Source organism: Phoenix dactylifera, chromosome 1, assembly GCF_051530095.1.
Source record: "Phoenix dactylifera cultivar Ajwa chromosome 1, Ajwa_hap1_PhDact_Kaust_v1.1, whole genome shotgun sequence".
NCBI classification, from domain to species: Eukaryota; Viridiplantae; Streptophyta; class Magnoliopsida; order Arecales; family Arecaceae; genus Phoenix; species Phoenix dactylifera.
In genome coordinates this window covers 47,834,274-47,850,550 of record NC_143190.1, presented here as the reverse complement: position 1 = coordinate 47,850,550, position 16,277 = coordinate 47,834,274, and the positions used below count along the sequence as shown (strand labels likewise).

The following is a 16,277-nucleotide window of genomic DNA, read 5'->3' as shown; positions in this document are numbered from 1 at the left end:
GACGCCACACAAGAAGTTAATTACAGCAAACCCCCCACCATTTTTGATAACTATATAAAGTAAATTGAATTTGAATAATGATTTTTATAATTTTTCTTTCTGTATCCAATTAGCGAATTACATGTACAAGAGATGTACATGGATGGATGGGCAACGATCACATAATATGTTGGATTCCTAATGAATGGCTGAAACTGTTATCACGTCATCATGTCCGTTATACTAAACCATGCTTCGAAGCTAATTCCGGTCCCATCAGGGCCGTGCCGGATCCGCACTCAATCCGGTCCAATTGGATATTGAGAACTTTGCAGGTGCCCATTCGCTGAAGCCGCTGTCCGCTCGTACGCGAAGTAACAGCCGATCAGACGTTTCAATTTTCCTCGGCAGGGATCGTAGCAGCAAACCAATAACTGCCACGTAAGTGGTCACGATAGATTAACACGACCTGCGGGTGACTCGAACAAGGACAGAGCGAGACCCAGCCAACCCAAAAGCAAAGAAGAGCTCTCGAGCGGCTCTAATGGCCGTTCGGAGCGCCTGAAGGGCAAACAAGGAGAGCTCCCCTCCACCGTTCTCTCCAGCTCGAGGCGGCGGATATCTCGATCGATCTATCGATACTCGATAACACGATTCCAAGGAAAAGAATGTCGGGCGATTCCGAGAAGCGACTCCAGAAGGTCTTGGACAAGCTCTACCAGTCTCCCAGGCCGAAGCCCTCTCCCTCCAGGTCCTCCTTCGAAACCCTAGAAAAATATAGGGGTTTGATATTCTTTTTTCTTTGTTTTCTTTGATCTTTAATGGATTTTAGCTGAATCGCCTTCATTTTTTATGTGATAGGGGGATCAGCTCGGTGGACAGAGGGAAGAGGCTGGAATTGGGTTCGAGAGCAGGTCTGGGTGAGGGGCTGAGGCTTCCGACCGTGGCTTCAATGGGAATGCTCGGACCAACTCCTCCGTGCCGGCCGTGGGATCGAGGGGATTTGATGAGGAGGCTGGCTACGTTCAAGGCCATGACCTGGTTCGGAAAACCGAAGGTTTGGATGTCTCCCTCTCGGCCCAATACAATAGAAGAAGTTGAAGAAGAATTAAAAAGATCATAATTTTTGGATTCTAGTGGGTAATTTTAGGTTTTTAGATGCTAGAGATTTTCTTTCCAAGTTAGGCATCTGAGTCTTACGATTGTTTGTTAATCGGGTAGAGTTGTAGAGCAAGAAGACAGATTTAATGAGGGTTTCTGATAACAAAGAAAATCAAGTATTGCCATTTGTGAATTAATTTCACGAGAGAAAGGAAGATATTTTACGTATAAGGTGAACTAATAGTGATACGGTGGAACTAATTTTGATGGACATGTTTACGAATAGTGAGCATATATAGAATTAGCATTTTTGATTTATGAGGTTACGTTTTTTTTTTTTTGGTCCCCAGCGAATGTGATGATTTTACAAATGAGTGCTGTGTTGCAGTTCAAATAGTAAATGTGTATTTATTTATTGAAGCTTCAGCCTGAACTCTTCTTAAATTTGTAATATAATATCATGTTGGTATAAATGATTTAAAGTTTTGGGACGTGGCAACAATTAAATCAAGAGTTTTTTTAGGTATTTAGGCATTGTATTCTTGAATTGGAAGTACTATAGAAGTGTAGAACTCTAGCATCAACTTTTGCAAGATATTTTTCATCTGTTATGTGCATATATGAAAAGGTAATCTTTACATGCTTGTTGATGGTTTGCAAGTGGATGTTTTTACTATTATTTTACATTGTACACAGGTGATCCGTCCTGTAAATTGTGCAAGGAGAGGTTGGATTAATGTAGAGATGGATGTTATAGCATGTGAAGCATGTGGAGCACGACTTCTTTTTTCTACTCCATCTTCTTGGACACTGCAACAAGGTCCGTTATGCATTGTGTATCATCTTTACCTTAAGAACAAGCATCGAAGTTCCAATCATTGCCTGCTTGCAAGGATTATGCTAACATGGCCCCAATAGTTACAAGAAATTCCATGCTTTTCGGGCCAACTTTAAATAAGCCAGTTGTCACATGGAATAGCCATAGCTGAAATTTGTTGTAACTAAATGTGACCGAATCCTTTTTTCAAGTTTCACTAATAGCCAATGGCTTATCTTAAGAGTTATATAGTGCAATATTTTTATAATCTTGTTAATTGGATGTCTATGATGTGTTCTATTAGTTAGTATCAGCATAAATATATTGGATGCTATAGATGCTTCGAGTTGATTTTGACTCGTAGGTTTTGATATAATTCTGATCCTACTGTTGAACATATGTCATATTTCTTTACCTTGTTATTCTTATTCTGAAACCATATTCTCTTACTGCAGTTGAAAAGGCTGCTGCTGTGTTCAGCTTAAAGCTCGACAATGGACATAAACTGCTATGTCCATGGATTGACAATGCATGTGATGAAGCATTGGCACTGTTTCCTCCAACACCTCCTCCAGCACTTGTTGAGAGTTACAATGAACGTTTTTCTGCACTCCTACGTCTCGCAGCCCTTCCTTTAATTTCATCCTCAGCTATTGATTACATGAAGATGAAGAGCCCTACATTAGAAGAATTTTTGACACTGCCTTCTCATGCATCAATTGTCCTAAAAAATGGCATTAGGCTTACAGTTGGTCCTAAAAGCAAAGATTGGGAGAGTGCGTTGGAAGCTGCTAACTCTGATCTATATTACCAGGTATAACATGCTTATGCTCCTAAGTTGCTGACATCATAAGAATTGGTTGGTTGAAATTATCCTTGAAGACATGCTGGTTGAGGAAATAAACTGCATGTTGTGCATTTTTCAAAAAGACCGTTGCAACTAAACCCAGCATCCCCTCACCTGAAGCCCAAATTCAGTGAACTGGCTGTGTATGATAAAGATTGTGATGTTGCCATGATATATGGCATTACCTTGAAATGGTGAAAACCACTTGACAACAAATTAATTTCCTTTCTTTTTTTCTTTTTTGAACCCTATTTATGTTTAAACTAGAAATCTCTTCTTCGTTAGCCAGAGACATCTTATGCTAATTATGTGGAAGGTTCTTGGGTGGTATTCTACAAAGAGTGGTAGGCAATTTGATATAGAGGAAGAGGAGAGTTTCAATTGGGGGTCATAGGGTTCAGGAGGAAAATAAAATTTATTAAAGATTTGGGTTCTTAGTTATCTAGGAATTTAGTTTTTCCAAATTGTATTGAATAGATCTGATGCTTGTTATTATATTCAGAGATTTTGACTAAGCTAGGTTCCAACTACTGGTTCAGCGCATTAGGCCACTAGCCTTGTTAGATGTTATTTGGTTGCTTAGGAACTTCATTGTTGTGTATTTTACAACCTAAGGATACACTCAGAATGTAGCACTTTCCTCACATCACGATTTTTTTCTTTGGATCGATCAGGGTACCATTCTTTTGCTTCTTGGAAGGAAAATATTAGAGTTGAATCTTTAACCTATGTACATAAGATTTGTATATATATAAAAACAAAACTGTTATTTTGAAAACTTTTTCATGTGAGACATTGTAATTCAATCGGGATTCATCTCCTATTGCATATACAGATATGGGTGGATATGGAATTTTGAGCGATTCTAGGTATGTCCATTGCTGCCTTTATGGTAAATGCAGAACTATCCTAGGTATAATACAAAATGCCACCACATAATTATCACTTTCAAGTTCCAACTGAGTTATTAATTAAACATCAGAGCATAGCTCTGGTACTACTGTTACTCCTATACCAAGTTTAACAATATAACCATCTTCTGCGCACCACTTTTAGATTACACTTGCCCATGAAGTATCAAGAAACACACTTTATATTTCCACTATCAGTAGCCACTTGATTGCATTTTCATTTCCTAATTTATGATTTTGGAAACTGAAATAGTAATTGAGACGTAAAATGTGTTTGGTAAGCCTTTTTTTTTAATCTAATAAAAAAAATATTCTTTAGAAGGGGAATTTTCTGTTCCTAATATTTTTGTTTTTTATTTTCTTCTTACAAAGCTCCCACAACCACCAAATCTGTTTTCGTTTATTTATGTTTGCGAACTTACAAAACAGTTAGAGTACCAAATTATTCCCTGTTTAAAAAATTGTGAACGAGGTTTGTAACCTGTTTTAATAAAATAAGAAAGCCAATAGTGTTGCAAAATGGACCCAAGATTGCATACTTCACTAACCACATGCCTGTCCTTCAACTGGAATATTTTAATGATTATCTACTCTTGTTCTTTTGCACAACAAGTGTTGCAAGCCATATAACAAAGTTGAGATTGGTGTACTCAGACTTCTGCATCATGTATAGCATTGTATTATCCTCTTCATTAGCATTTCATATTGTGTTTCACTTAATACACTCTTTTGTCTAGTTTATTTATCCTTTTGTTGTGAAGAGTATATGTCCGGTATTATAGAAGGAGATGGAATTCTTCAAAAATATCTTTCTATTTAACTGCAAGAACATCTTTGGATTCGAATATTCATCTATTTACTAAATCTACCATCTTTTGGGAGCAAGTTGTGGTACTTAATATTTGGAGGACTGAGTGCTTGTGATGGGAAGAAACACAAATTTAGAACTTGATTCAGCCAATTGTCTGTGGCAAACAGCCAAACTTCTGATTATCTCTTTGGTTCCAGCATATTATGCTAAACTTCTGGAACATTGCCATAAACTGCAACTGCTTGAGTTGAAAAATTATTGGTTAAAGTCTCAGAAGATTTATCTTCTTTCTTAGAATCTCAAGAGACTTGCATATGAGCATCTCCTTCTCCTTGTTTAATAATATATGAGCTTCAGAACAAGGATGGTAAAATGTGTGGAGTGTGCACCAAATTTAAATGAGATAGGAAGTTGTCAATTACTCGTGCTACCACTACTACAGACATCCTATCAATGTGGCATCTGGTTTATGTTTTTTGTTTCCTTGTTTAATTTCTCTCATCTAGTTATTGTGATCTTTGAACCTCTCAATTGTCTGGAGAATCTAGTATAACTACTTTGTATGTTCTCACATTTTACATCGCTTATGAATTGCAAACGTTTGGGTATGGTCAAATAGAACATTCACTTTACATGTTATGTGTCAACACAACCAACTACAAGTGAACGTACTGCGAGGCTTCATGTGCTTAAGGCATCGATCAGTGTTTGCCGAACTGGTACCGATAGGCGTCCGGTGGCCTACCGGACCGGTTCGGGCCGTACCAAACTGGTACCACTGGTTCAAGAGGATTTTGGCTATAGCACGCTGTGATCACTGAAGGCGTACCAGTGCGAACTAGTCTGGTTCGTACCGGTACGCCTCTGTACCACTCGATTTTGGCCCCATAGGGGTTGGAAACGTTTCCTGCCACCGTACCAGACTGGTCCGATATGTACTGAACCGGATGGTACAGGCCGGTTGAGCATACCATGGTATCAATTGTGTTTATGTATGTATGTAACCAAAGTAAGAGGCTTAAATCTATTCAGCATTTCTAAATTGATAGACTTGGAGATTTGAAATAGATAATCCTTTGCAGATCCAAGCTTGCTACTCATTCTACAAATATCCTAGTCCTTCAAAATTATGTAAGAAACAAAATCAACATATTGACCCATCTATGTTGCTGATGATTCTGAAGGAATGAATCTTTCCTAAGGTTGACTCAAGAAATTAGAATAAATTCTGATATTGGTTATTCCTAAAACCATGCTTCTGGCACTCATTGCATTTTCGGCACTAGTGCTGAGCAAGCCCCTCCGTACTCTTGTAGTGAACTCAGGAAAACATTCGACAACTATTTTTTTTCCTAGCCAAAGAATCATTTATTTGTTTGCTGCTGACTTATTTAATAGCTCTTTCTAGATCATTGAGATGATATATCCTCAAGGGTGAAGAATTGAGAGTAATATTCTTTGCCATTCTAATATCAGATTTTTCAGGGTGTGCTCTACAAACCTTTTTCAGGATGTACTTCATGCTAACCAGACTTTTATATGTCAGTTCCATGCTGTACCAGTTCCCATGCATAGCTAGAGCATGTTTGGCATGAAGGAGATTATGAACAATTCATTGTTAATAATATGTTGATTAACATAAAGTTGTATTAGGATGCTGTCTAATGGAGCACTTATATAGCAGGACAATGGATGCTTGCTATTTCTCATTAAGCAAAACATTAGGTCAGAGCAATTCCTAAAGGCTAGATAACTACAATTTGCATTGGTTGTCATTCTTCCTTACATAGTGCGGGTTTAGTTTACTTATATATACTCATGTTGTTATTCTTCTACCAATTAATGACTGGAAACATGCTTTTCAAGTGTCTTCTGGATTTCTCAATAAGAATTGTGTTATGCCATGTCATGATATAGCTTTACATAACCTTTGGAGATACATGTTGCTTGTTCTTTAGTTTTTTATACTTCCAAAGGTAACAGTTGGTCTATAAATTGTAGGCACTGAAAATTGTAAGTTTATGTGGATGGGAACCTCGACTGCTTCCATATGCTGTTGAAAGTGAGGATAGATCAAGTTCATTTGGCAAAGGTACCTCTACATCTGAAACATCAGAACATATACTTCATGAACAAAAAGAAGGCGTCAAAATTCACTCGTCAAATGGGCAGGGTGAAGCTGAGGGGGGAGAACATATCAACCCTCCCTTTGGTGATTACCAATATGATCCTGCATCTGTTGTCTTAGACTGCAGATTTTGTGGAGCACGTGTAGCATTATGGGCTTTAACAACAATGCAATGCCCTCTGGAAATTTTCAGTGTGGTTGCAGATTCGAGCAGCCAAAATGAGCCAGCCACTTTTGGTGCAGACCTAGTTCGTAGAGTACAAGCTCCAAGGGCGGAAAATTTGGGCTTAGGAATTTACAGTTCAAACAAAGGAATCAGTGATACTGGTTATAGTATTTCATCGGCCAAAGAAAAAAATTTGGGCTTAAATTTTTCGATTGCAGGTGGTCCTCCACCGACTAGACAAAACTATAGACCAAGAGTTTCTTTCCCCATTGTTAGCCGACATTTAAGAGCTGAACTCGGTGTTAGCAGAAATCATGCATCATTTGAAGATTCAAGCTCGAGTCAAACACATACTCAGCATTCCTCACAAAATGATGATCTATTGCAGTATCAAAAAGATATCAATGGCGGTCTTGTTATTCCAGAAGGTGCAAGTTTGCTAAAGCGCAAAAGAAGTGAAAATGAACTCAGCAGTGATGTCTACTTTCAGTCGCATCCTGAAGGGGAGATACGTGGGGGCAACAATACTCCTAGTGGCAATACCTCCTTTGAAGGTAACTACAGCGAGCAAGGAGATCACTCATTGCATAAAAATAGCAATGTTGAAAATCCGAAAGATGCCATTCAATGTGCACCGGAAGTTCTGCAACGAACCAATATTGATTATAAAGAGAAAGGAGAGGTGCCCCCTGAAGAAAACAAGGCTGATAATAGTGTTAAAGTTGGAGAAGGCATAAGTACGATACAAAATGATGCTGAACCCTGTGGGAACAACTTAGTTATTGAATCAGAAGATGTCTGCAACCAAAATTGCAACAGTGTTTCAAGATTAGATTCAGTACATTACGGTGAAGCTTCTGAAATGAATCATGATGATTCGTCTAATATTGCATCTTGTTCATCTACCAAGGCATCTCTGTCCAGTAGCCACAATATAAATTCAGGAAAAGGTGACAAGGATTCTGATCTCCAAAACATTGAGGATGCAAAGGCAATAAATCAAAAGGCCAATGGATTGATGAATGTCAGCGGTAAAGCAGAAGCAAACAACGCACCAGGTAAGGATTCTTTTGATCCTTTTTTCTTTTGTGACAAATTTAAGGTCCAGTATCATTCTAGTTTTAAGCTTCTAAGAAGGAGATTCATTTAAATTACTTGTTTCCATCCGCTGTGTCAGCATTTCTTGTCAATTAGCCAATGGGACAGATTCTTTACCATCTTAAATAATATCGGTCACAGTTGAAGTTCATTGGTTTTCATGTCCTTTATTATATCTGTAAACTTGTTCTATTCAAAGTGGTACATGAGCTACAACTTTGCAAAATATCAGCTCTACTCTTCTCGCTATCATTTAGGTTCTTTTTGTGTCACATAATACCCAACAGGATTGTCCTACCTACAACTACAGGAACATTTAATGATACCCTTCTTGATGCTCTAAATAGACCCTTTCATTGGTCATTTGATTGAGACAAAAATAATTAAGTTCATATTACTTGTGATTGTAGTTTGTTACATTGGATAACTAATAAACATTTTTTTTCTTTTGATTGTTCTAGATGATGTACTGAGTTATTTTACTTAGTGCAGTAACTGCATGCACACTGCACCAAAATTTTTCAAAAGCTAAAGAATTTCATGTAGCAAGTTCATGTCAGTTCATGCATTTCTTTTAGTTCATGTGGATGAATTATGCACTATGCGAACTAATTTTCTAGAGTTATGTAGTACTTGCATGCTAATTAACCAAATGGCCATAGTTGATATAAATCCATTGCCAGCTACACCTATTTAAACTCCTAATTTTCATGGCTGGTTGGTCTTTTGCCCATAATTTTCTTACCTTAGAATTTGTCGCCTATTAGTAGTGTTCTGATGTGCTAGTCTTAGAGTTCAATACAAAACATTCTAAAACATTGATAGATCATAACATGATCCATTAATTCAAAGCCATATATTGGGAGATAAGGCTTATTGAACCTTAATGTTCAAGTTATGATTTTATAACTTGTCTTTGCTATTGTTTAATAGATTTTTGATTCCTTCCATTGTCTCAATCTCTTACTTATCTTTAAAAAAATAACAAAAATAAAAACCAAATGATTCAATTTATGCTTTGTAAACTGATTTTAGTTTATGTCATTGACACATTCATGTTTCTGATGAGTTTTGAAGAAGTCCTTGTTTTCAATTTTCATCCATTTGTTGATCCTATTAGAGTAACAAAAATATACTTTGGAGATGCCTTTTCACTTTATGGTGGGCCTTTTTCATCATGCTGAATTGCAGCTTATGATTAAAATGACTCTTGAAATCAATTTCAATAAAATATTAACAGAATTTGAAATAAAAGGATGTGGAACTCCTGAGCAAATAATCCTTGTGGCTTGGCCATCAAGCAACTTCCGACACTTCAAGGAATACAGTGTCCTTATTTGTGCATAATATTTCGCCAAGCATGATTATAGACTGTCATTATGAATAATCAGCTTTATGTAATTTTAGTGTCGTATTTATGTTATCCGTTCTAATCAGGGTGAAATCCTCTTCCACTTTAAGCTTCAAACTCCTTTCACCGCATGTTTTGGAGGTACCAAGTAAGTTATAAATTACCATGTAGATCATTATGTAAGCAAAAATTTGTTTCTTTTTTTGATAATTATGCTTTCTTAGCCCAGACAGCATCCTGTATCAGATAGAGCTTTAAATACTTTTCAACCAATTCTTTAATTGGAGGTCTTTAGCTTTCCATGTCAAAAAGCCAACCATAAGTATACCCAACATGTCTTTCTACATTGCACGTGATTGGCTTTATGGATCGCTCAGATATCATTCCTATGGAGAGAAATATCTTTTGTCAAATAGAGTTACAAATGGGTGGATTGTGACCATAGGGAAAATTCCAAGGACTCAAGGAAATGTACCCCCTCTGCATACCTCTTCTTGTTCTCTTACCTTGGAGCGACTTTTAAAAAAGTGAAGAAGAAGAAGGAGAAGAAATTCCAAGAATTGCTAAATTCTAGAATGACATTTAATAAAATTGATTTATCCTTCAACGTATGGTGTATATTTGATTAGTGAAAATCCTATGCAAGAATTATAAAATCTTTATGTGGATTTCCATGAGGATGACATGACAAAATGTGGTAGTCAAGGATATTATTTGATGGAGGTCCTTGAGATCTTGTGGATAGTGAATTTTCATTGATACCATCAAATACACATGGTTTTATTGTTGATATCTCTTCAAGAGAATCTTAACGGGCTCTCTATTTTTTAAGGAATCCATACATTGAGGGGATTGCTACATGTTATTGCTATTATCTTTTGTGGCCATTGCTCAATGCATGAAGAGGTTTTATCAATCTATTATTGTCTATCATTGTCTTGTTTTGAACACAAGCTACCGAGAATGTGTGTAATTGGGGGGACGAGCTTCTGTGCAGCGAGAATGTGTGATGCATATTAGTGAGCAGTTCATAAGCTAGAAGCATGTGAAAGACAAGAAGCAATGGAGAGATTTGTCCTCCGAGAGCAGCAGTGGTTCAGATGCTTCACCTATTAAAATATCTGGTGTATCAGAAATTAGAGCAGAGCCATTGGATATCATTTAAATTAGCATTCCAATGCATTAAGTATCACACAAATCAGAGTGCAGACAAAAATATCATGGCCTTTAACCAAACAAGATATTTGCAATTTAAAGGACTACAAAAGGTTACAGTTTAATTACCTTTACCGAAAGTATAATATTTCTTTGTATTCTGCAAATCGTTTTTAGGCTACCATCATCGCCGCTTTTGGGTGATGTTCAACTGGTTTAAGTAGCATATCCTGAGAATAATTGGTGGTTTTTTAAGATCTAAAAAGAACTAAAATTAATTTTTAAGACTAATTACTGGTTTAAGTTGGAATTTGCTCGTCTTTTTAGGCGGTAGGTATCTTTTAGGTCTTGAAGGTAGAGACTCTTGTTATTGTGTCTTATGATATAAAAGACTGTTGAGCTGTGGCAGATTTTTTGACGCAGTATGCACTTGAGTCACACATCCTTCTACTCTCTAACCTTCAGCATCTTTCCCTTTGATTTTCTTTTTTCTTTGTATCATAATTGGTACCAGACCTTCTAACACATCACTTTAAGGTTTTGTGATACATCAATTTTATCATTCTTATCTCTAAATAATTACGATGTATATATTTCCTCCTCTTAGAAGTTGGTCTTCAAGCAGGACTCTGGCATCATTAGTTTATCCTAGCGTAATCCCCAAGCGTTTGTTATTTTTTCTCTAATATTTATGATCTTAAATTCTAGTGCCCCCCTTGCTTGAGCAAACTGTTCTATATTGCTATCATGCATTGTTAGATTAATCTTAGTCATGTATTGGTAGATTAATCTTACTTATGCTATCCATGAATTTCAATTACTTGAATCTGGGTGTGATGTGTTTTCCTAATGCAAACTTTGAGTTTCTTATATAATTTTAATGCCCAATATCTTAAGGTTATCCGGACATGACCTAGGCCTTTTTGTTCCAACAAATTTAAGCATTAGTGTAGTAACTACAAAGCCCTCCTGCAGCTTGTTTTAAATTCATTTTATAAGTTGAGAACTCAATATTAGGATGGTGAATTCAACAACGCAAGAATTCAGTGATGAAAACTACCCAACCTCCTGCTTCTGGTGTTTTCATGCTATTCAGATGTCTGGATCTGCAAAAACTGAAGCTACTGAGCTAATCAGCAACTTCTGCTGATCTCTTCTTTTCTTCATTTCCCTTCACTGGCTTGCTTAAAGCATTGGAGATATAACAATCTGTTGTACTGTTTGCGATCCTCTGTATCTCATGAAAGAAATGGAGGCTGACCTGTGCTTTTTCTTTTCTGTTTTGGTGATTCAGAAAAAAATCCAAAACTGGTGCATAGTAAAATCAACAACTTTGACCCAATCAGGCAGCACAGGCCCTTCTGCCCCTGGATCGCTCCCAATGAGGGAGTAACCATGCCTGGATGGAAACTGACACTTTCAGCTTTAGTTCATCAAGTGAAAGATTCTCCGACACCCTTAAATTTGGAGAACCCTTCTGATTTACTTGATGAGGTACTGTTTTTTTCTGATTTTTTTATATTGAATTCTGTTTGCTTCCCCATCTGTTATCTGAAGCTGATCTCTGGATTGGCACTATGTGTGATGCAGGAAGATGATCCCATCATTTCTGTCCGAAAGCTTTTTATGTCCCCACCACCCAAAAGATTGAAGAGCAGTCAGTAAACGCTTCCAAGATTGAGGCACTTTCTTTCGAACCATATGCATGAAACGTGACATACTAGCATGGAGACTGATCAGCTACGGTTGCATACCTGAATACATGCTGAGCTTGTTGTTCTTCCTATTTAGACTTGAACAGGGGAGTTCAAATGTTCTTGATGATTGGAATGGTCTTTCATCACTGCATTTTAACTGGTGTGTTTAGTGCTTTAATGAGATTGGAGAAAGTAATGCTTGCAAATTTGGATTTTCTATGTAGTGAACAAAAAGAAGCACAGTACTCCATTCTGTCATGGCAACCTGCATGACTTCAGCAGGTCATAGCTGGTGCTAACCTTCAAGAATGTGTTTTAAAGCCTTTTTTGACATCTATATTACTGTTACGGCAAGAAGAAGAATAAGAAAGCGTAGAGAGGGCAGGTACAAAATGAGCATCTTGAAGAAGGAGAGGAGGACAAAACATATTGATAAAAAAAAATTGTTAAAAAATGTCCAAAATAAAATTGAGATTAATAGAAAATTTTGTTAAAACCGAGAAAAGTTGAGATCAAATCATCCTTACAAATTATATTTAACAAAACTATATATATGAAGATAATGGCGGAATTTCCTGAGGGTAGCCATGCTATCTTTTGCAAAATTTCTTGCAAACTTCCAAGCTATTGGATGGAGAATAGATATTCTTGTGGCAGAATTATGAAGTCTAGCGTAACTTTCGTCTCTTCAGTGAAACTAATTACCCAAAAGAGGCCCAACTTGACCTGGTGCCAAAAATATTGACCGAAAAAATGTGTTAAAAAATGTCCCCAAAAAAAGGTGAGATCAAGTCACCGTTGCAAACTGTATCTAATAAATTTATATCTGAGGATAATGGCAGAATTTCTTAAAAGTAGTCATGCTATCTTTTGCATAATTTCTTGCGGACTGCCACGTATGATAGGATCAAGAATACATATTCTCGTGGTAGAATTATAAGTCTGGATTGAGTAAATGTCTTCAATGAACTTATCGACTACTGAAGTAAAAGACTGAGGAGAAGAAGAAAAAGAAGAGAAAAGAAAATTAAAAGGAGTTAACACATGTCTGAAAAAGGTTGAGATCAAGTCAGCCGTACAGACTGTCTCTAGTAAAACTATATCTGAAGATAATGGTAGGATTTCCTTGGAGTTGGCATGCTATCGTTGCATAACTTCTTGCAAACTGCCACGTAGGTACAATAGGATCAAGAATGGAAGTCTGGAGTGAGGAAATCTGTTCAACAAACTTATGAAAGGAAATAAAGGAGAGGAGGAGGAGGAGAGGCCCAAATTGCCCTGTTGCCAAAAAATATTGACCAAAATCGTAAAAATTATCCAAAAAAAGATAAGTCACCTTTACGAATTATGTTACATAAAAATATATATATATATCCGAAGATAATGGTAGAATTTCCTAAGGGTGGGCATGCTATCTTTTGCATAATTCTTTTTTCTGATACAGAAAAGGAGGCTAGCCTAAATCAAACTTTTACAAAGGTGGTTCCATATTCAAAACTGCCATGATGAGGGATCAAGAAAATAGATATTCTTGTAGCAGAATTATGAAGTCTGGAGTAATTTTTTCTGTTCAATGAGCTTACGATCTACCTAAGCAGAAAAAAGAAAAGAAGAAGGAAGAGGGGAGAAAGAGGAGAAGAAGGAGAGAAGGAAGACGGAGAAGAAGAAAAGGAGAAGAAAGAGAAGAGGGAGGAGGAGGAGAAGATGATGATCATGTCACCCTCATAAACTATTGCTAATGAAATTACTCTGAAGATAATGATAGTTTCTTAAAAAGTAGGCATGTTTTTGCATAATTTCTTGGGAACTTTCATGTGTGATATGATTAAGAACAGATATTCTTGTGGTAGGATCATAGGATAGCATATACTGCTGCGAGCTGAATCGGGAGAGGGGGATTGGTGTGTGTGTGTGTGTGTGTGTGTGTTGTGGGGGAGGGGGGGGGGGGGGACGCTCATATTGAGGTTGGCCGTGAAGAAGGAAAATTGCATTTGAAAAATTCACCATTGCCATATCTTCATATTTCCATGAGGAAAGTAAAGGCATATCACTCAGAGGGGCGGCAATTAGGCTTTTTTTTTTTGGGTTTTTTGCATGGATACCCTTCTAAATATCGAATTTTGCGTGAATACCCTTCCAAAATTGATATTTGCATGTATACCCTCGTAAAATACTTGTTTTGCTATTCTATCCGCTTTTATTCTTATTTTTGCATATATACCCATGCCATCTAACGCCGTTAAAAAATTAACGGTTTCAAATTAAAATGACTAAAATATCCTTAATGGGTAAGCGTGCAAATAGAAATTTTTATAAGGGTATACAAGCAAATAGTAACTTTACAAGGATATTCATACAATTTTCTATATTTAGAAGGGTATTTACGCAAAACAAATCCTAGTAAATGAAAAGAATTTAGATACATTAATTAATGTGATAGCCTTTATAATCCTGTATTTATTAGGAAATGTATTTGGTTCTCTGACCAAAGGCCTGTTTCTTTATTATGAATATAATAAAAATATACAATAGGATTTGTAAATTGGCTGCATCTAAATTTACCTCCTGCATTTGATCTGATAATGGGATTAATATCATAAGGGGAGTAGGGTTCAAGCGTGGAAGGATGGCAACAAGCATAGGTTCACAGAATCCAAAGGAACCTCGGCCCGTCAGGATTCTCTCTCTCTCTCTATTACACTGTTGATACTTCTGGTGTCTCAGTAGCTGTTTTTTTTTTTTTTTTCCTTCTGTTTTTTTGTTTTTGTTTCTTGTAACTTTTGAAGGGAGAAAGTGAGGGAACACTGAACGAAATATGGGTCGTGTCAATTTTCTGCAATGGAATTGGATTTTGGAAGAAGGTCTGGGATTTTTTTTTGTCCTCGAGAGAGGAGAGCTGGGAGACGACAAGTTCCGTCCAATCAGTCATATAGATAAAAAATAGTGTGATATGAAATTTGGCTTGGTAAGACGGGAGGGAAGACGGGCGCCGGGGGGAAGCCGGGGGCGGGGGGAGGGGGTGATGTGGAAGCCGGGCGCGAGGAGGAGGAAGCCGGGCGCGTTGAGTGCGGAAGACGGGCGCGGTGGGGGGGAGGTGGTGGACGGGCGCGGTGGGAGGAGGGGGAGCCGGGCGCGGTGGGAGGAGGGGGGGGGGGTTGGAGACCAGCGCGGGGGGAGGTGGTGGACGGGCGCGGTGGGAGGAGGGGGAGCCGGGCGCGGTGGGAGGGGGGGGAGACCAGCGCGCCGCGGGGGGGGGGGGGGGGGGGGGGGAGCAAGAATAATAACGTCATTTCATATTTTAATTTTATTTTTAATTAATAAAAATATGATTTTTTTAACACAGTTAGAACAATCGTTATATTAGGGATATTTGTACAATAACAGAGTTTTACGAGGGTATACATGCAAATACCAATTTTCAAAAAATATTCACGCAAAATCTAATATTTAGAAAGATATCTATACAAAAAATCCTTTTTTTTAATAATAATTTTTTTTAATAAGTATAAATTATTTAAAAAATGATATGAAAATAGACTATTCCAATAAAGATGCATGAATCTAACAAGAAATTACTTTAATCTAATATAATTTTTGAATGAAAGCACGAAAAAGTAATTATTCTAAGAGAAAGGTCATGAACTGGGATAATGTTTGGCAATACTGTTACGATGTCAAGCAAGAGCAGAATAGGAAAAGGTTATCCCATGGCATTTCATGGTCAAGGCGAAGGAAAGAATTTGTCCATAGATGGACCTCTATAAGAGAAAGTAGGGGCATTATGGGAAATCAATCCATCTAATTAATAAAAGTCCCATCCCACCATCTCCCCTTCAAGCGAGTACCCAAGCAGCAACTGCAACATCACAGCACAGCAGCCATTCAACCCCCTCCCTCGTTTTCTCTCTCTACCACCCAAGAGGGGAGAAGAAACAGCGAGGAGAAAATTAAAAGAATCTCCACCCTCCAAGAAGTCCATCTCCAATCCCCCAATCTTTCTTCCTGAGTAATGTGAGGAAAGGAAAACCAAGACCAAAACCAAAAAAGAGAAGGGATGAAAGATAACAGTGGCTTCAGACGTGCATCAAGCCAACCAAATCCCTCCTCTCTCTCTCTTTCTCTCCACCCAAAACCAAACTACTGTCCCCAACTTCCCAAATTGCCCCTCTGCAGGCCAGGAAACCCTCCACCTCCCTTCCATCAAGAGGAAAGACTT

The 16,277-nt window shown here is 37.6% G+C and overlaps 1 protein-coding gene across 2 annotated transcripts; it reads left to right on the top strand.

The window, feature by feature from the left end:
- The first annotated feature begins 440 nt into the window (after positions 1 to 440).
- LOC103715939 (C3HC zinc finger-like protein) lies at positions 441 to 12,267 on the top strand. Of its 2 annotated transcripts, none has more exons than XM_039125641.3 (7): positions 441 to 730; positions 841 to 1,036; positions 1,777 to 1,900; positions 2,353 to 2,711; positions 6,468 to 7,818; positions 11,659 to 11,858; positions 11,955 to 12,267. In XM_039125641.3, exons 1-7 carry the CDS (start codon positions 648 to 650, stop codon positions 12,027 to 12,029), a joined length of 2,388 nt encoding a protein of 795 aa, XP_038981569.3. In that variant the 5' UTR covers positions 441 to 647; the 3' UTR covers positions 12,030 to 12,267. The 2 variants fall into 2 exon arrangements, with proteins under 2 accessions (XP_038981569.3, XP_017700405.4); XM_017844916.5 differs by having other exon boundaries at positions 511 to 730; positions 850 to 1,036.
- The last annotated feature ends 4,010 nt before the right edge of the window (positions 12,268 to 16,277 follow it).